We start from the raw sequence: 21,044 nt of genomic DNA, 5'->3' as shown, positions 1-21,044 counted from the left end.
AGGATAAATTATAAAAGTAGTCATTTCAGAGCTGGGTTTGGAGGCGCAAGTTTGTCACACCAGCACTTGAGAGGCTGAGGCAGGAGGATTGCTACAATTTCAAAACTAATCTGCCTGGGGAGTGAGACCTAGTCTCAAGCAAGAGAGTAAGGAACGAGGCTCTTCTGTGCAGATCTACCTTTCTGACAGCAGACTGTGACAGGACAGACGTCATCGTTGCCTTGGCTACACTGTGAACCCACGCACAATGGGTCACGAGGGCTTTAAGGGTCGAGGGTGGACGGAGACGAGCCACGCTGGTAGCTTTTCCTCCTCTTACCAGTTTTATTTTGGAGGAAAGGTTTTCCGGCAGTTTTGTCCCCAGCTGACTTGTCTCCTTGAATGTTGGCGGGAATCCACTCAGGAAGGCCAAGTCTTGCATCAGCACCAAGCCTGGGACTTCTTTGTCTGTCGTCTGAAATAAAAGGAAAAGATTCAGCTCGCCTTTCATCTCAGAATTGGCGAAAACACGGCGTAGAAGCTGGTGCGCTTCCGCTGTGCTGGCTGAGCTTCAAGTTAAGAAGACCCGGTAGCTGGACGCTCAGTGGCGCCAGGTTCCTAAGGAGCAAAGCGTGGAGGCTCCGGACGGACGGCAATCCCAGCATTCCCAGGGGCAGGCAGGAAGATTGAAAGTCCAAGGTCAGATGGGACTAGGTAGCAAGACCTAATGAAAGCAGCTTTATTGCTCATACTTTTATTCTGGTCAGATGCAGAAGTGCAATCAGAATTAAAATGACATACCAAGTAGGCTCTCCAAACTGTCTGCTTGCTGCCTCCCTTAAATAGTCCGGCATAGGCATCTTCAACTACAAGAAACAATGCAAGAAACAAACATACGTTTAACAAACGCTTATCTAACTCTCCAGCGGAACACTACAACAGAGCATGTGGGGAGCTGTTAAAGTAGCATAACATGTGGTTTCAAAAAAAAAAAAAAAAGAGAGACGATAAAATTAGCACATTCAACCAAGGAGGCATACTGTAGAGCGGTGTATAACTGAACATTAAATTCTGCACTGTCAAGAGATTTATGCAGGCGGCAGAAACATGAGGTGCTATGTGGGAATAACCTGAAGCTGGACCGAGAGGAAGAAATGATGGGATGATAGAACATTTACAGATGCAACAGCAAAACTTGGACGAGAGAACAATAGCAGAGGTGCTTACAGAAAAGCAAGCAGCTGCCTTTGAGCCGCTGTGCCCTTAGGAGGCGACTTTCTTAGAGTTGGTGGGCACACAGCCGCAAGAGAAGTGAGAAGAGGGGACAAGTGGCTCAGCGAAGGCACTTCTGACATCCAGGATGGAGGGAAACAGGAAGCTCAGGGTACGGTCTCTGACTCGGATCTTCTGGAGAGACCTACAAATTACAGTCTGGGGAAATCTCAAGCCGGTACCAACGGAGCTGGGGCTGGGGCTGTAGCTAGTGGGATGGAACCTGCTTAGGGCGCACAGGGCCCTGGGAACGCTTCGGTAGAGGAAGCTTTGAAACAGTCTGAAAGAAGGCAGGAGCGGTCGGTAGCTCGCTCTTCTGACCTCAATGCTCACAAGGCTGAGGCAAGAGGACTGTCAAGAGTTCAATCCCAGCCTGCGCACAGTGGATGGCAGACCCGCCGGGGCCATCCACAGTAGCCTATCTCAAAAGGCCACCACCACCAGCAACAACCCCACCCTAAGAACAGCAGCATGGACATTAGGAATAACTGACTTCCAAACACATTTATCAGGTAACTGTCCCCACGGATTGTGGGTGATGTGCTGGTAAATTAGAAAATTCTTGTAGGTCTGATATGTGGGATAGAACATGCATGTAATCTCATCCAGTCTTCACAACATTCTCACGCCACCTTCACGTTCATGAGACAAAGGGGCTAGATACACAGCAGGGGAGAGTATGACTTAACCCATCCAGACCGAAGGGCACGAGTTACACAGCCGTAGCCACCGTGGAAGAATGCACGAGAGGCCTGCCACAGCACTTATCGCTAACTTGAACCCCACACCAAAGTTCTGGAAGAAACCAGAGCTGGGGGTGGGAGCTGGGGGGTGGTGGCACATGTACAGCACTCAGAAGGCAGAGGCAGGTGGATCTCTGTGTTTGAGGCCAGCCTGGTCTACAAAGCAAGTTCTAGGGCAAAAGAGGGGAGAGAAGGGGGGGGGTGTTGTGTCCCAGCTAGCAGACTAAGGACTCCCCAAGGTTCTGGCCACATAGAGCAGGGCATCAAATACGCAAAATACCGTCTTCTACAAACAAAGGTAAAATCCATAACCAGGGTCCACAAGCCAATTCTACAAACAACCATCACGGGAGGTATTCCCCGAAGACCAAGGTGGGCCGACCTTCAAAACAGGCAGAATCCGAATGTTTCTCACCGTCCACACACTTCTGCTCTGAGCCACACTCACTCCTGTCTGGATTCCAACCATGTTTATCCCTCCTGGGTTTGCACTCACTGCACACAGCTAGCTGATTCCCATGGACCACAAGTCAGACCGGCGTTCCAGTGATTCCCCCAACACACTATGGGTCAAAGACTCTGGGTTCCATGTGGCTACCGTGACCCGCTCCCTCCACGTTCTCTGGTCTCATCTTTTGCCTGCTTTCTCTTGTCCACTCCTTTCTGGCCCCCTGCTCCTCAAACACAGCAGCTACGTTCCTACTGCGGGGCTCTGCCCTAGCTACTCCAACTCCCGGATGGGCCTTTCTCCGGTCATTCATGTTGCTGGCACCCTAACTGTCTATATATTTCATTTTTAAAAAATCACCCCTACTTGAAGCCTATCCCATTACTCAAATGTGCACCCCCCTTTCCTGACTGCCATTTCCTTTTCCACACCCCCATACGGTTTTTCTCTACTGTGTTCTTTTCTACAAAGTATGTAATTTACTTATTTGTTAATTATTTGCCAATTCAGGGCAGAGAATATGGCCACCTGTTCACGCGCTCTGTCTCTGTCACCGAGGACAGTACCTGGCATACTGTTAGGTGGGGAGGCCTGCTTTACCTGCAGAGCAAGCCACGGGAAGTAAAAAGGTCATGCCCAGCTGACACATTGTTAAGTTTTTTATGCTGATGATCATATACAGGGTGCACGCTAGACAAGGGCTCTACCTTCAAGCAATACCCACAGCCCAGTGAACATCCTGGAAGAACTATGGGATCAAGAATGAAAGGAATACCCCACAGGGAAGGGGTTACCCCCTATCCACTGGACACACATGACACTTGTGTACAAAAATAGAGAGAGCTGTTTGCGGTTTTGTTCTAAAGGCCCGTTTAGTTTGGAGGTAAGGTGAATCAAATAAAGGTGTCATTTCTCATAAACTGAAGGGTGTTCATGTGACTGGAAAAGCTACTTTGGAGCCCTGGGACCAGGCTGCAGGGCTGGGCTAGGTGACGGCTAGCCACTCCTCTCATCTGAAGGGAAGACGTTTGCATTCAGAAAGCTCACAATTTCCTTCGACCTAAAAATAACGTCAGAACTGGGAGCAGTATTATGGCATTTTTTTGTGACTTAAGCCGGTGTGTGGCAAAGTTCTGTCTCAGTCAATAGATCACACGGGAAACCATAAATCCCTGTGTCATTTAGTATAAATTATGAGTTATAGCACAAACACCATGGAGCTAGCAAAGCAAAGATAAAAAGCATCGTGGATGCCCTCATTCTCCCATAGAGGAGATGGACGGGGAAGAGCAGGAGATGGTGAAGAGGCGGCTGTGGCGTTAGCCGTGGCCCACCACCTGCAGCGACCACTGGCAGCTGACATGCGATGAGAGATTACAGGGAAGAGAATGAAGGGTACAGCCAAGCTGAACCTGTGACCCCAGGGACAGGAAGGAGCTCACATCCGTATGAAAAGTAAATATAGGTGGCTGGAGAGATGGCTCAGTGGTTAAGAGCATTGCCTGCTCTTCCTAAGGTCCTGAGTTCAATTCCCAGCAACCACATGGTGGCTCACAACCATCTGTAATGGGGTCTGGTGCCCTCTTCTGGCCTGCAAGCATACACACAGACAGAGTATTGTATACATAATAAATAAATAAATATTTACAAAAAAGAAAAGTAAATATATATTACTGAAGTACGGTCTTCTAAGAGACAGTGAACCAACGAGGTCTGGATTTTCAGATTTACTCGCCAGCTAGGTGGAGAGCTTTGCAGACAGACAGAACAGCTGGGTGTCTGTGGGGGAAATGGAATGAACGGGGGAAGAACCTAAGACCTTTCCCTTTTTATTGGCAAAATAAAAGCAAGCGACAGGATGAGGTTAGTTATTAGTTTACGAAGTAAGAAGCAGGGAAGGGGCAAAGACGCTGCCAAAAAGCAGGGCCGAGACACATGACGTGGACAAAATTCCCCCCTCCCCAGATCGTGGAAGGAGCCCGGCAGCTTTCACAGTACCCACGTAAAATTCACAGCGTCCCCAGGTAGAGAGGCCCAGAGCACAGGATGACTGAGAGACCAGAGCTGGACACACATGTGGCCTCAGCAGTCATGTCTCAGCACAGGAACAGATTCCAAGAGCCACCCAATGTCTTACAAACAGCAGATGGGGCTGCCTCACAGTTCTGGAGGCCAGAAGAGCAAGAATGGAAAGAGCGGGGGCCGGAAGGGCAAGGGCAGAGGCCGGAAGGGCAAGGGCAGGGGCTGGAAGGGCAAGGGCAGGGTCTAGCACAGTTGGTTCTTCCCAATTACAGTCAGAGGCATCTTGTCAACTTCCAGGGGGGCGGGGTCATGGAGCCTGCAGTATTATAAAAATTCTACTCATTAAGTCTTAACCTCCGTGCCCTCATCTCCCAAAGGCCACTGGGAGTTCAGACTTCGCTGTGTGAAGCAGAAGGAAGACAAGCCATTTCTGAAGAGAGACCAAGATTGCTCTCTAGTGTGTTCTGTCCAAACTGCAGAACACGATCTCATCGAGTTAAATTGTTAAAATTTATTAAAAATTATTGTTAAAATAATAAACAAACAAAACAACAACAACCACCAGCCTCCAGGATGACTACGCCAGGAGACGCTGGTGGAGGCACTTTCTGTACAGCAGACGGAAGATCCCCACAGGCACTCAGAGCACGGGCGATGCCCTGCCTGCGGCCCTGTCCTGAGACGGCAGGCGGCTTGCAGGGCAATGCGACAATGGCTCTGTGGGTTTTGCCTGGACATCTTTAGTTCAAAGGACGGTTCTTAAAAGCTGAACCACTGCTTCGTTCAGAATTCTGCTACTCTGAATATCGATAGCAGCATGGTTTAAATATACACTCAGAGCTGGGCATAGCAACACACCTTCGATCTCAGCGCTCAGGAGGCAGAGACAGGTGGATCTCAGAGCCTGAAGCCAATTGGGTCTATGTAGTGAATTCCAGGACAGCCAGGGCTACATAAGAGGCCCTGCCAAAAATTAAACCTCCAATAATAATAATAAATATACACGGGCTGGAGACCCCGTCCCAACAATTAAACCTCCAATAATAATAATAATAATAATAATAATAATAATAATAATAATAATACGCATGGACTGGAGAGACGGCTCAGCAGTCAAGAGCACGTATTGCTCTATTATCAGCTCAACTCCTAGGACCCACATGGCAGCTCACAACATTTCCAGGGGATCTAACACCCTCTTCTGGCCTCCGGGCATGAAGAGTACAGACATACAATGCAGAAGACACTCATACACACAAAATAATAAATCTTTTTAAAAAAACATAGGAAAAAAATCTTACCATCCTTAGTAGTGTCAAAAACAACAACGGACACATTAGTAGAAGGGTTTTTTGGTTTTGCGACGTTGAACATGTCACTGGCGGCGTGGAAAGACGGATAAAGAGATGGCAGGTCTTTCAGGGTGCTGTTGGCTGGCAAGGGTGGGTCCAGAACAAGCATGGGCACCTTAATGCAGTGCGTCAGCAGACACTCCAACTGCTTCTCGCTGCAGAGACAAGCACATCGCCAAGGAAAAGCTCGAGGCCACTGCTAGATTGGGGGGGGGGATGTTGTTAAAATCCTATAACCCATATCTATAAAAGTCATACCATAATAAATTAGTTCATCTCAAAAGTGCTAAAAATTGTTGTTAGCAAGTATGGAATAAAAAACAAGACACATTCTAAACATATAGCGTTCAAGCTTCTATTAATTATAAGAGTACCACTCAAGTGTGAAATCTCATACTTGCACAAATGAGGTAAGAGGATCAATTATGAAGTCTAGGCCAGTGAAATCATGTCTCAGAGTGGGGAAGCAAAAAAGTCAGCATGTCAGATGTAAGTCAACTGAAGCCCCTTGTTAGCATACCTGGAAAGAGATTTTGGCTAACAGTATCATGTTACGGGATACAATTTACCCAGCCCAGTTAGAACGACGTGAGCAGCGACACAGGACGTTACACGACACAAATGACAAGGTTGGCGTGGTTCTAGAGCCAACGCATAGGGGGCTTTCTGTCTGAATAAAAGACATCCCTTTAAAGGTTGCCCGAGTAAAAGCCACAGTCACAGAACATGGCTAGCAAGTTCACAAAGTGGGACTCACAGAGAGCGCGATGGTGTGTAAAACCGCCCAACCGCCTTAGCTAATAATCAAAGAGGTGCAAGAGAAAGCAACTGTCACCCCGTTTGTTCACTTAGCACCCCTCGAAAACGGTGACTGAGTGTTAATCCAAACACTGTAAATCTGTCCCTCTCAAATATACTTGGCCTCACAGCTCGTAGGCCACACTGTGGTATTATATACACACTATATACTTCTAACACATATACATATATACTTATAGCATGCCTGCCCCACTATACTGAGAGGTAGGAAGCATGGAAATACCGCGTCGACACAGGAGTTAAAAAGTGGGGCGCCTTCGGCTATGGCTCACAGCTGTGAGCTGAGTGCAGCAGCACACTCCTGCGATCCAGCACTTGAGCAAGAGGCAGCAGGAGCAAGATCCAAGCTATTCTCAGCTGCGCAGGGAGTGTGAAGGCTAGCTTGGGCTAGGGGAGAGCTTCTTTCCAAAAATAAAAACAAACAAGCAAAAAGACGGTAGAGGATCACCTCCACAGACAACCTCTTTAAAGTCTAAGTGGAAAAGAAGCTGTGAAGACGTTTCTGCCTGTCCACCGGAGCTGTTTTACGGACTCATCAGAGCCAAGCACGACTGAAACCAATATATCTAGCGGGACAGATGTACCTGGTTCTTGTCACTGGGCTAAATCCCCTTCCAGCTCCTTAAGTACATACAATCTGACAGCTTCCAAAGATAAGGAGAGATTACAAATGGACAAATAGATGATGGGCACAAATTTTATAGTCAAAACACAGGGTATAATTAGTCTGAAGAGGCCGAGAGAACAATGCATCAAGACAGATAAATGAGTACTCCGGGCTTGCCAAAAACAAGCAGGATTCGGTAGGCTAGAACGCAAAAACCTGAGCGCTCACTCAGTCATGCTGTTTAGCACTGCAAATTCTCTTTAATGGATGCACTTAATTGAGGTGTCAAAAATAGCAGGGGTGGGGCTGAATACGGGCAAATACAAAACAAAACCATCTGCACCCACAAGTGACGACCTGACGCTTCATTTCCGGCCTTCAATCTTTATTCTTGAGAAGAAACTAAAACCCTTACCTCTTCTTCGTCGGTTCTGTTGTGTTCTTCCCCAGGATTTCCCTAATAAAAAGCAAACACAGTTTGTGACAAAGGCATCAGCTGGTGCTAGCCCCCCGACTGAACAAGGAAGAGTTTACAATGTCGCCTTTCTCGGTGACTTCACTGGAACCAATTTGCCAATAGGAAGGGTTACAATGCTTATGGCAGAGGGAAGGCGTTGACGTGTGTGGGTGCAGAGGACCACTAACTGGAAAGTACTGGCGACATTTATAAAGAAATGAGTGGGGCGGGGAAGGGGGACTTAGCAAATCTTCCAGGTAAGAGAGAGGGAACAGTGAGCTGGCTGTGAGTGATCACTTCGCCCGCCCTGACGTACACCTAAGGAGCTCAGGGCACACACGGACTTCTTTGTAAGCTGATTTACCTCACTGCCTTCTGCTCTTCCTCCAGCTGCTCTCGGACCTGCTGGAGTTCCTTCAGCAGTTCAAGGTCCGTGCCATTCACCCAGGTGTAAACCACATCGATCGGCATGGGCAGACAGAGCCTAGGGCAAACCCACAAGTCCTCCAGCTTAACGCGGGCTTTCCAGAACATTTGGGGAAAAGATTGTAACAGAACTTATAGTTGAGATTTTAAATTTAAACCAAGTGGTGGTGGTGTGGGCCTTTAATCCCAACACTTGGGAAGCAGAGGCAGGTGGATCTCAGTTCGAAGCCAGCATGGTCTACAGAGCAAGTTCCAGGATAGCCATGGCCACACAGAGATACCCTGTCTCAAAAACAAACAAACAAACAACAAAACCCAAAAAACAACATCGAAACAAACAAAAACATGTTTAAATTTAGAAATCATCACAGAAAGTCAACGAGAAGGTCAGAGAGCTACGGCATACCCATTCAACAGAACACTGTGCTGTCCTGGGGCCACAGCTGGGAGAGGGGTGTCTACTGGATACCCTCTCTGCGAACCACATTGTTAGGAACCTCGTGAAATCCCTATCCTTTGATCCTTACAACCACCCTGTAAAGAGATTGACACTTGTCCTGGAACTCACTCTGTAGACCAGGCTGGCCTTCAGCTCGCAGAGATCCGCCTGCCTCTGCCTCCCGAGTGCCGGGATTAAAGGCGTGCGCCACTGTACCTTTCCTTTTAAAAGATTCTGGTGGGGAGCTATCTAGACGGCTCAGTGAAAGTGCTCACTGCACATACCTAAGACTGAGTTCAGTCCCTGAGAAGGCAAAGAGAACTAACTCCCGGAGTTACCCTCTGACCTCCACAGGTGCACCGGGCACATCACCCCCATCCTCGTACACACACAGTAACAACAAGAGCAACACTAATCAAAGATTAACGGAGGAGAATCTGAGAGACAGAAGTGGCTGTTCAGAGGCCTGAGGGTCCCAGTGGAGCAGGGAGAAGAGCCTGATCATCAGGTGTGGATGATGGCAGTTCTGGAACTAGATGATGTGACAGTCGCTCAACATCGTGGAGGCGTTTGGTGCTACTCTCAACCACACACTTTAGAAATGGTTAAAATGCTGAGTTCCGTGCTACGGTATGTTTTGCTACAATAAGAAAATGTCAAGCAGACTGGGAATCATGACGGTCTGGGAGTAGAGGATGAAGTCTGACACCTCAGTAGATAATCGATGGCTCATGTCTTCCACAAATGCAGGGTCAGCAGGGTCACGTGGCCAGATAAAGAGCGGGACTCAGAAGCTTACAGAATAAAACACAGTGAGTGACATTGTCGGAGTCCACAGGATGGCTTGGCCCCAGCAGAGCCTCCGCCTTCCTGCTCAGATGGATGTCGTAAGTCCTGCCCCAGTCCCCTGCTTCTCTTCCTTTGTTCCAGAGCCCTTGACATCCTCTTAACACATTAAATGATTATCCTGCTGTCTCTCCTATTGGTTACACATGCCCTTCCTGTGAAGGTAAGTGCCAAAGAGGCAGGAGACCTTCTCGCTTTGCTTCCCGAAGAATGAGATAGTGTGGCACCTGGCACAGAGGGCCGACCGTGTGCTCTTATTTTTTTTAAACGTCTTGGAGAGAGCAGGAATACAAGGAACATACCTAAACAAAATAAAGGCAATATACAGCAAGCCAACAGCCAATATTAAACTAAATGGAGAGAAAACCCCCAGCGATCCCACTGAAACCAGGAACAAGACAAGGTTGTCCACTCTCTCCATATCTATTCAGTATAGTTCTTGAAGTCCTAGCTACAACAATAAGACACCAAAAGGAGATCAAGGGGATACAAATCAGAAAAGAAGTCAAACTCTCACAATTTGCCGATGATATGATAGCTTACGTAAGTGATCTCCAAAAATTCTACCAAGGAACTTCTACAACTCATAAATACCTTCAGTAATGTAGCAGGATACAAGATTAACTGCCCCATCTGCAAAGCCATTCAAGCCACCGTGCCTTCCCCACTATGAATCAAGACCCCAAAACAAGCCTTTCCATCCTTAAGCAGCTTTTTGTAAGGTGTTTGATCATGACAACAACGAAACACACTGTCCTTCCAGTCTTCTTGCAGCCTGGGTACACGATTAGGCTTCTGGTTGCAACTACATTTTTTTTTTTAAAATCATGGATTAATTATCTCATGGGAAAATAAATAGAGTGACCCCCACCTTTCCTTGAAAGACATGGGCAAGAAATTGGTGGCACATGCCTGCATTACAAAACTCTCAGGAGGCCCAAGATGGGAGGAGCCTGAGACAGTCTGGGTTATAGCGAGCCTGTCCCCACCACAGCCCCCAAGAGATGAGGCACTTATATTCTATTTGAGTAAAAACAGGAAGTAAATGAAATAGATATGAAGTCTGAGATGTTAAACGTCGCAGAAAATAACAGAGAAAGGGGTTAGAAACCATGTCTGTGAAGTCTGAGATATTAAATGCCACAGAAAATAACAGAAAAAGGGATTAGAAGCCATGTCTGTGTAGGACTATTGTCTTCAGTACCAGAGACAGCCTTAGTGAGGAACTGGTTTCAGGGAGGAATGGAGCCCAGCGGCAGAGTGTTTCCTCGGTATGCGTGAGGTCTACAGTTCCATTCTTAGCACTGGGGAAAAGGGCGAGAAGATGGCATAGGAGAGAAAAAGTGGAGTGTGGAGATGAGCCGGTTTGGAAGTGGAGGAGGAGACACTCGGGAAAGGCACTCTGGCGTGCCCCAAGACACTAGGGAAAGGCACTCTGGCGTGCCCCGAGACACTCGAGAAAGGCATTCTGGTGTGCCCCGAGACACTCGGGAAAGGCACTCTGGTGTGTGCTGAGACACTCGGGAAAGGCATTCTGGTGTGTCCTGAGACACTAGGGAAAGGCACTCTGGTGTGTCCCGAGACACTAGGGAAAGGCACTCTGGTGTGTCCCGAGACACTCGGGAAAGGCACTCTGGTGTGTCCCGAGACACTCGGGAAAGGCACTCTGGTGTGCCCCGAGACACTCGGGAAAGGCACTCTGGTGTGCCCCGAGACACTCGGGAAAGGCACTCTGGTGTGCCCCGAGACACTCGGGAAAGGCACTCTGGTGTGTCCTGAGACACAACGCAGTCCCACAGCTTTGTCGGGGAAACGAGGATGCGTGTGTGGCAGCTGAGTGAAAAGTCACCACTACCCCAGGGTACAATCTGGGCTTTGCCATTGTCCTCGGGGCGTCTGCTTGCCAACCCTCACCGTTAGGGTTAAGAACTTGCAGGAAGCTTTCATCCTTGCTTTCCTTTCAAGCACTTCCTCCCCAGTCCTCTCTTCCTCTTCAGCCCGCTCTTCTCAGAACCCACAGTAGGATTCTCCCACAGCACTGGACACAGAGATAACACTAGTCTCCAATGCTCAGTCTAGTTTCCCCTAGCTCCTGTAACTTAACCCACTTCTCTTTATCTACCTTTGCCTCGGGGCTTTTTACTTTTCCTTCCTTCTGTGGGTCTTACTTTCACTGCTTCTCAGTCTGGCTGCCTGAGGCTGCCTGGCTACTGCTTCTCAGTCTGGCTGCCTGAGGCTGCCTGGCTTCTTGCCCCGGGGCGTGTCCCTGATTTCTCCTATTTCTTCTGTCTGGCAGCCCCACCTATCCTTTCTCCTGCCCACCTATTGGCCGTTCAGCTGTTTGTTAGACCATTCAGGTGCCTTAGGCGGGCAAGGTGAAGCAAATACAACAAACACATCTTTACATAGTTTAAAAAAATGCAGCGCAAACAAGAGCAACACATCTTTTCACAATTAAAGTCAGATCCCACAGCACAAAAAAAAATGTAACACATCTCCGCCTAGCTAAAATATTATTATTCCACAACAGCAGGGTTTCTCTGTGTCACCCTGGCTGTCCTGAAACTCACAGAAATCCTCCTGCCTCTCCTCCCGAGTGCTGGGATTAAAGGCGTGCGCCACCATCGCCGGGTTTGAAGGGATTCTTAGTACATTGTACTAACAACTTTTACTAGGTGTGCACACCTTCCAGAGACAGACAGCCTCTGGGCAGCGGAACTCTGCCTCCTGTGCTCTGCTTTGCTGGTCATTCATTTTCTCTCCTCCACCTCCAGGCTCTCTCCCCACCGCAACAATATTCAAACGCCCCCTCCCCCCCCCCCGCCCCAGACAATATTCAAACGCTCTCCCACCCCCCCCCCCCGCCCCAGGTTTTTCCTGCACATGCCTTGCAATGGTTCTCAAGCAGCTACATGGAGGACTTTAAATGGACTAATCTAAATGCACTCATCTAAAGTGGGACCTCAGAATGCTCTTTTCTAAGAGGTTCTCAGCTACTGCTGACGCTGCCATCTGGAAAGCTATACTCTGAGAACAGCTGCCCCTGTAACTGAACTACCAGTCCCTACTGCACTGCCAGTCCTACGTGTGAGATTAATGAATTTTCCTAGTTCACCACTGTTTGCCTAGGGTCTAGAATAGTGCCTGTACGATTGGGCCAATACATATTAGATAAATAATTTGACTAGAAATTTTATTATTATTACTATTATTATTATTACTATTACTATAATGTGTATGGATGTTTGGCCTATTTGTATGTCTATGTGCCCTCTATGTGCCCAGTGCCTGCAGAGACTAGAAAGGGGCACTGGGGATCCCATGGAAATGAAGTCACAGACAAGTGTGAGCTGCCATTCGGATGCTGGAAATCAAACCCCAGTCTTCTGGAAGAGTAATCGGCTCTCTTAACCACTGAGCCACCTCTCCAGCCCCAATAACTATGATGTCTTCAGCATAATATGTGTGCTTCCCATTAATATCTGACTCAGTATACCCATATATAAATAATTATTCAAGGCCAATTTAACTCCCAGCCTCCCTAGTGGCCTTTATTCAGACTAAAATTCCTTGTTTTGGTGAGTATGTGTGTACTGTGCTGTGTTGGGTGGGAGCTTGTTTCTTTGTAGCAGTGAGGGCATGTGGTCATGTGCAGAAGGCAGGGACAACTCTGATGATTCAAGACAGGATTTGTCTCTCTGTGACTGTACCCCAGCTAGTTGATCTGACTCTTACATGACTTCTGGGCAACTAAACTCGAGTGGTTAGGCTTGCGTGACAAGCATTTATACCCTAAAAATATAAAATGAAAATAATAATAATGAGAAGAAGAGAAAGAAACCTGCTTGAGTCAATACAATTTCTGAAGAAAACGTGGGAAGGGGTGGAAGTGGGGATACATATTCTGAAGCTTTCCTGGCAAAGCAATGTCTTACTCTTAATAAGTTTTAATAGAACCAAGGGATCCAGGTAAACGTTCAGCTGAAGAAAGCAACTCAAGTCCCTAAGTCATTCATACCTACACTGGCTCTCTTCAAATGAGCCTGTTATCACATGCCCCGCTTAACTCACGGGCTGGATTTAAAACCCTGAAAGACCGCATGATCAGCTCATGGTCATGAGTCAGTTGTTTTTCCGCCAGGCATGGTGGTAATGAGTCCGAGCCTTCAGCTCTGACCGCTAGACCATGATCTTGGTTTCCAGATGAGAAGGAAGCTTGGGACTCAGAACAAAAGTGAAACAATGTGTATATAAACCACTATTTAAAGGTAACCTTTAGAGTCATTTAACAGACCTTAGTTCTAAGGTGGGGGAGGACAAACCACAGAACTAAAACAGTTAGGACCTACACACAATTCAAAACCCACGTTTTATGCGTAATGAAATGGAGCCCTAGAATGAATGGCTGCCTGGAAATCTCTAGCAGTGGTGATCTACAGGTTCGCTTGTGACTACCACAGAGACTAGGATTTCCTTTTTCTTCAGAGCCAATGACAGTAATAAAAACTGTACAGAAACTAACAAGAGATTAGAAGCTCTCATTAAATATGGCATCGCTCACTGCAGTCACAAGGATTTTAGTCTGTAATCCTAGCACGTGGGAGGCTGAGGCGAGATTCTGACGAATGCAATGAAGGCAAGACTGGGCTACATGGTGAGATCTGCTTCTCCAAAGCAATGGGCCCTACCCAATCTGAGGAATGGATGGGGGAGGGAGAGAACTGGGATTGGTGTGTAAAATGAAAAAAATAAGAGTTTGCTTTCTTTTTAAAAAAGAAAAATAAAATAAAATAAAAAAAATAACCAAGATTTAAAAAAACAAAAAAAAAAAAAAAAAAAAAACAAATTCTTTAGGGAGCTGGGTGTGGTGGTGCACATCTTTAATCCCAGCACTCAGGAGGTAGAGGATCCCTTGTTTTTGAGGCTAGCCTGGTTGACACAGCAAGTTCCAGGCCAGCCAGGGCTACCTCTCCCCCACTCCCTAGCCCTGAGGTTCACAGGTATGTACCTGGCTATTTGACCCAGGTGCTGGGGATCACTCTGGGTTCTTGCACTTGCTTGCAAGCGCTTTACCAACAGATCCATCTCTAAGACCCAGAAACCGTATTCTCTAGGCAACAACAGCAGCACAATTTACTACGATTCTGACGATCTCTCTTACACTCATCTTACAGCTTCTGCTTTCCATCTGTCTAGCCAACCAGAGGGGAAAGGGTTTTGAAGGAAACGTCCACTCACAGGGACATGGGGGGTGGGGCATTTTCTAACAGCCTTTCAGACAATAGTTTATATTCTCCTCTGATGCTAAAACACAAAATCAGCCATAGTGACTTCAGGGCTAGCTGCAGCACGGAATCTGAAAACACACAAGGAACTTCTAGGGCTTTTCATTAAAACCCATTGACCTTTCTTGCACTTTGAACGGCTCAATCACTAATGCAAGATGCTGTAGCATCACACCCTGGAAAACAACAGCTTGAATAGTCACGTGGATCTGCCAAATGTCAACACATTTTATTAATCTTCTTACGTAATGTTAACAAACGTGACTTGGGAGATGAGGCCAAACCTAATCACAAAAGCATCTTGATGCTGTTACTGTCACCGTGCTGGAAGCAAGGTCTAGATGCCTGAAAATTCAAATGTTACCATTACCAACAAATATTGTTACTTGCTTTCCTTGAAACAACAAGACCACCTTATTCACTGACAAATAAATAAACGAATAAACAAACAAACAGATAAATAAATCTGAGGAATCCCACTCTTGCTTGTCCTATCAAGCAACAAGAGTTACCATGAAAAAGATGTCTCGTTGATGGCCCCATCCCTTGCTTATCACTGGGAGAACTGCCAGGACAATGCAGGAGAGCGCTCCCTGGTGGTGAGGACAGGGAAGAGCTGACCAACCCTGCAACTACCCAGGATTAGCTAGAACCAGGGTTATGAGTTGGCCCACCCCAACATCCACCCCATCTGTGATCTGCTGGAGCTGTGAAGGGACAGGTCTGCCGACCCAAAGCTCCAGGATCTCCACAGCACAGGGCAACAACAGGATACTGAAGAGGAGTTTCCAGTGAGGGCCCAGCATCGATAGTGAGCAGAAACCAGGGGCCTCGAACCAAACAATGACTCTGCGATGAACACTTGCAAGTAAAGATGTACAGACAAAGGGTTCACTGTGTGGCTTACTGTGTCACACTGCAGCTTCCACGGCGAGATTTTTTCCCTTCTCTCTTTTTCTTTTCCCCCTTAAACTTTATTATTATTATTATTATTATTATTATTATTATTATTATTATTATTATTTTGGGAGGGAGGTTGCAAGGGCAGAGGTGGATACGAAGAGACAGGGAAATGAATGGGATGGAGATGCCTGATGTGAAAGACGAAAGAATAAATAAATAGAAGGATAAAAAAGATGGCTAGCTGAACTTGTGACTCAGTGGCCCCATGGTTTTTACGTGAGCAACTACCATGTTGTTTACATGAGCATCGTCTGGGACAGTGGTTCTCAGCCTTCCTAATGCTACGACCCTTTCACACGGCTCCTCACGTTGTGGTGACCCCCCCCCAACCGTAAAATTGCCACTTTATAACTGTCATTTGCTACTGTCATGAATACTAATGTAACTATCTGATAGGCAGGATATCTGATAGAATACTAATGTAACTATCTGATAGGCAGGATATCTGATATATATTCAATACCCGCAGGTACTGAAAAGATGTATCCCCAAGGATCAAGATGTAACAGGCTAACAACCGTCACTGCCTTATCCTGAGCATTTAAAAACAGAACCATCCTGTCTGTTCCCTTCAGGCGATGCAGGGATGAAAGGTTAGGGTGTGAGCAATCCCACACACCATTGCTTTTACTCCACTCATTGATACATAATTTTTACAAAACAAATAAGATACAAATATTTGTCATAAAAAGATCTTGTATTTCACAGAGCCCGAGGCCTTGGGAAGCCCGAGTGTCTGAAAAGCGTTGTTTTGAAGACCCTACAGGATGGCTGTCCTTCGCTTTGATTACCCGCTGTCTGCCTCCCTACTACTAACTGTGTGTACTGCTAACAGATACACGCAACCCTTTGTCTAGAGCAGGGTGAATCCGAGAGAGCCATCTCTGTGAAGGGGTATCACTGACACAGTACAGACCAAAGCAAAAACTGAAAGCCTGGCTGGGGCTGTGGCGGCTCCGATGCCGGGCACCTGTGTAAATACCAGGCTGTGGCAGCACACCTGCTATCTCAGGAGGTGGAGTAACCCCGGCGTTCACCTGCCAGCCAGGCAGGCCAAACCGGCAAGCTCCACGTCAGTGAGACCTCGTCTCCAAAAGAATAAAACAAAAACAAAAACAAAAACAAGAAAGAAAGAAAGAAAGAAAGAAAGAAAGAAAGAAAGAAAGAAAGAAAGAAAGGGAGAGGGGAGCAGCAGAGGAAGACACTCAGTACTGACCTCCAGCCTCTGTGCATGGCACATGCATACACACACAGACACACATACACACACTGCACACACACACACACACACACACACAAAACACAGACATACATTGCTGTAATGATATAAAATGTTTTATTTGGGCTGGAGAGTTGGCTTAGCAGTTTTCTTGCAGAAGAACTGAGTTCGGTTCCCAGCATCCACCTCAGGCAGCACCTGTACACAACCAACCACCTGAAACTCCAGTTTGGGAGAATCTGACGCCCTCTTCTGGCCTCCATGGGCACCCACATGCAATAGCCACATACAAACACATAATTAAAAACAAAATAAATACTTAAAATAAGTAATAGTTTTCTAGAGAAAAAAAAGACCTATGTGATTCATTTTCTCTGTAAGAAGAGACACAGGATAAGGGGGTGATTGCTTCTATTCTGAGGCCTGACTTATGAAAGAGAAAAATCTCCGAGGGTAAGAATAAAGAAAGCATTTCACCAGGAAGCTTCACCTAAGACCCAGCACGGAGGCTATGGGCACCTCAGGGGCAGCAACGTGTGATGACCAGGTGCCAGCTCCAGCCCGGCAGGCACCATAGGAGTGGCTGAGTGGACAGAGGGCTGTGAGCTGGCCAGCACTCACAGCGGGCTGTGTAGTGGCGACCGAGCTTCCTATGGGGGATGAAAGCTCCTGTACCTCACGGAACTGGAGAGAGAAAACAAGTCCTTACAACTCAGTCTACTCGGCCTGCAAGCAAAATTCATTCTTCCTCTTTCTTTCTTTCTTTCTTTCTTTCTTTCTTTCTTTCTTTCTTTCTTTCTTTCCTCCTTTCCTTGCCTTTCATTTCCTTTCCTTTCCTTTTTTTTCCCAAACAGGGTTTCTCTGTAGCTTTGGAGCCTGTCCCGGAACTGGCTCTGTAGATCAGGCTGGCCTTGAACTCACAGAGACACGTCTGCCTCTGTCTCCTGAGTGCTGGGATTAAAGGCGTGTGCCACCACCATCCAGAGCATAATTATTTCTTAGAGATCAAAAATTTTCACCAACAAAATAGGATGAATTAGATGGTTTCTACACGTGGGTGTATTTATTCTGAAATATGTAAGACCATACACATGTGAACTTAGAGAGTCCCAGAACAAAGTCACACTTCTGTTAAAGATTCTACACGGATAACTGGCCGCTTAGAGTCATCTGATTAGAGAGTTAGAACTCTGCAGATGCACAGCCACATTCGCTTGGGCTATTTCTAATATCTTTAATAGCCATTCAGTGCTCACTGGAGTGTCAGAGCTGAGGTCCTTGCCACCACCAAGTGAGAGACACTCAAATGTATTAACAAACCACTAGCTTCCACCACCCCAAAAGTTAGGAATGGCGTCATCAGAACCTGTAGCAGAGAGTCCCCCAATCTGCTGGAACCCATTTTCCTGATGTTGCTATTAATGTTTAAGAAACACATGTGGGCTGGAGAGATGGCTCAGAGGTTAAGAGCACTGGCTACTCTTCCGGAGGTCCTGAGTTCAATTCCCAGCAACCACATGGTGGCTCACAACCATCTGTACTGAGATCTGGCGCCCTCCTCTGGCATGCTGGCATACATGGAGGCAGAATGTTATATACATAATAAATAAATAATTTAAAAAAAAAAAAGAAACACATGTATGATTGTCTTTTGCTGCGTAACTATAAAGACTTCATAAAGAACACGTGACTCCGCACAATGTGAATCCATGCTCCTGGCCACACACATTTGCCTCAAAAAATAAATTATTTCTTATTCCCTTGCAGGTGAGAGATGTGTTTCGTGCTGACATAAGCAGCCTGGCCAGATCTCTTTAAATGACCACCATATTTAAAACAAGAAGAAATCCACAGCTTACTCTTTAAATTCAAATAACAGGTAAGCTACAAAATAACACTCACCGATTCTGAAAGGATTTCCCAGCAATATTGTCTCTGTAGGAATCAAACAAAACGTGGTATTGATCCCGGCTCCATTCCAGAACCACCTAGAATAAAAAGAAGGAGAAAAACACCAATGCTTTCTGTGTATCAAAAACCAACGGTTCAATACAAAAGTCAGTTCACATGAGCAACTGCTGTAGAAGCAGGTAGGCAGTCCAGAGTGCCCGCGTACTCCGTGCCCGCCCCAGACACCAGACACCCTGCTCAGGCCAGTAAACAAGTTACAGTTGTGGCTAAGCAATCTGAGAAGACGTAGGAGCTCACGGGCCTTGGGATGGGGTCTGGGAATACAAAATTTGAAAGGAGGTGATGTTTGAACGGGGTCTCGAGGGGGGTGAGAGGGGGTAATGGAAGCGAGTCGGAAGAGTGTATTTGGGGAAGGTTCTTTGAGGGCAGCTGTGCAGCTGACCTCTCTGAGCAGAGTTGGGTAGATACCAGGAGAAAATGGAAGCTGGGTCTTGACAATGACTTGCCTGCCAGGCACGGGTTAACAGATGCACTAGGGGGCCGCAAGGCGCCTGTGCCCCACCTCCAGTCTGGGGAGGGAGCCCTCAGAGTGTGTGAGAGAAAACCAACAGCAAGAGAGGAGGGGGATGTGATCTGAAAGATGACCTTCTTACCACCCGAGGCGTCCACTGACAGCCTCGCTATTGGAAGACAGATGCTGTACGTTCCACAAACACCCATACGCAGACCGCTTCCCTCCGTTTCCTCAACCCAGAACAACTCCGAACTCTGCCCCTCTTCCTGGCACACCTTGCCTCATCTCACGGCCTTCCCGCCTTTCTCTTCTCCTCTCAGTAGGATTTTGCCCACTGGTGCACACACATCCTAGGGTCTCTGAAAGCCTTCCCTGTACAGCCCTTCTAGCTGACCACTCTCATCGTCTCTTAAAGTCACTTCTATTCTTCCAGAACCCTCGGCCCTCCCCAATACCACTTCTGCCCTCCCCTGTCTCAGTGACCTATCAGGTCAAGTCCGATGACAATCGCTGAGTGTCCACCTTAACTCTTGATAGCTGGCCACCCCCACTTTTTAGAAGCCCTCATTCTCCCTCTGTCATCGGGTGGCTTGTCCTCTATCCAGTTTGTAAATGTGTCCTTTATTCTGTCCTTCATTCTGCAATGGTCTCCTTCCTGCCCCGCACCTTCTAGCTTCGTGGTCCTTCTCTGCCACGGTGAGATGGCTACTCGGGGATTCAAGGCTGTAGGCTTCCCAGTCTTTGGATTCATTCCAGTGAAAAGAAGTGGAAAGCAGGATTTTTTTCTTCAGAGACGTCTTTGAAAATGCACCTACCGCTTGTGCTTTCCTTGCTTAGCTGGGTCACTACAGCTGGCACAGGGAGGCTGTGTGCCCCACGACACACGGCCATTTGTTTTCATGGTCTTCTGATACTTCAAGATCCGGTCTTTGCCTGCCTTTACAGCCTCCTTCACTCAGACCCCGCACAAGTACCACATGCCAATGTCCTCACTTAATGGATTTATTTACAAACATCTGCACATAACTGCAGGTTTGCAAGGAATAAGCTAAGAGCCCCCAGCTTCAAGGGACTATGCTGGCTGGTTGTTTTCCATGGCTTCACTAATGTGTAACTGGCAAACAAAAATGTAAAGCGTAACACGATATACACTACGCTTTAGCATCTGCACACATTGTGATTAAATCAAAGTAACTTATGCATCTGCTATCTGACATATTTCTGTGATGAGAACATTCAGGATGAACTCACTGAACAACTTATTACGGTTTAAAATTTTGCACGTAGCAAGAATGTGGAGATGAGAGAGCAGCCTGTGGGAGTCAGTCCTCTCCTGCCATGCGGGTCCCTGAATCAAACTCAGGGAATCAGGCTCAGCAGCAGCGCCTCTAGCGGCTGAGCTGTCTCGCCAGCCCTGAGCAATTTTTAAGCATAAAATGTACATGTATATGCACATGAAAATGTACATGTACATGCATCAAACGCACTATTAATCACAGTCACAAAGCTGTACCATACGTAGGTCTCCGAATTTACCCCTCCTCACACAACTCTGTGCTCTCTGGCCAGCATCTCTCTACAGTCGATTTTTGAACGGAAGTTGACTGCAATGCCGGCTGCACGGAGGAAGGGATGCCAACCCCTTCGAGGAAAAATCACTGAGAACGGCCTCCCCGAGGAAGCAAGGGCTGCAGTGTTAACAGGCAGAGCCTTTCCGAAGCACAGTCAGAGAGCACAGGGCA

At 47.1% G+C, this 21,044-nt stretch overlaps 1 protein-coding gene across 1 annotated transcript in view; it reads right to left on the bottom strand.

The window, feature by feature from the left end:
- The window catches only part of Gnptab (N-acetylglucosamine-1-phosphate transferase subunits alpha and beta), a 64,597-nt gene that overhangs the window by 28,421 nt on the left and 15,132 nt on the right, over positions 1-21,044 (bottom strand). The window contains exons 2-7 of the mRNA XM_038315020.1: positions 18,780-18,865; positions 8,064-8,183; positions 7,658-7,699; positions 5,766-5,971; positions 781-845; positions 320-454 (exon numbers count right to left, since the gene is read on the bottom strand). Of these exons, the coding sequence (XP_038170948.1) occupies positions 320-454; positions 781-845; positions 5,766-5,971; positions 7,658-7,699; positions 8,064-8,183; positions 18,780-18,865 (654 nt within the window). The remainder of the gene's footprint in view (positions 1-319; positions 455-780; positions 846-5,765; positions 5,972-7,657; positions 7,700-8,063; positions 8,184-18,779; positions 18,866-21,044) is intronic.

This window comes from Arvicola amphibius, chromosome 17 (genome assembly GCF_903992535.2).
Source record: "Arvicola amphibius chromosome 17, mArvAmp1.2, whole genome shotgun sequence".
Lineage (NCBI taxonomy): Eukaryota > Metazoa > Chordata > Mammalia > Rodentia > Cricetidae > Arvicola > Arvicola amphibius.
This window is presented reverse-complemented; position numbering and strand designations above follow the sequence as displayed.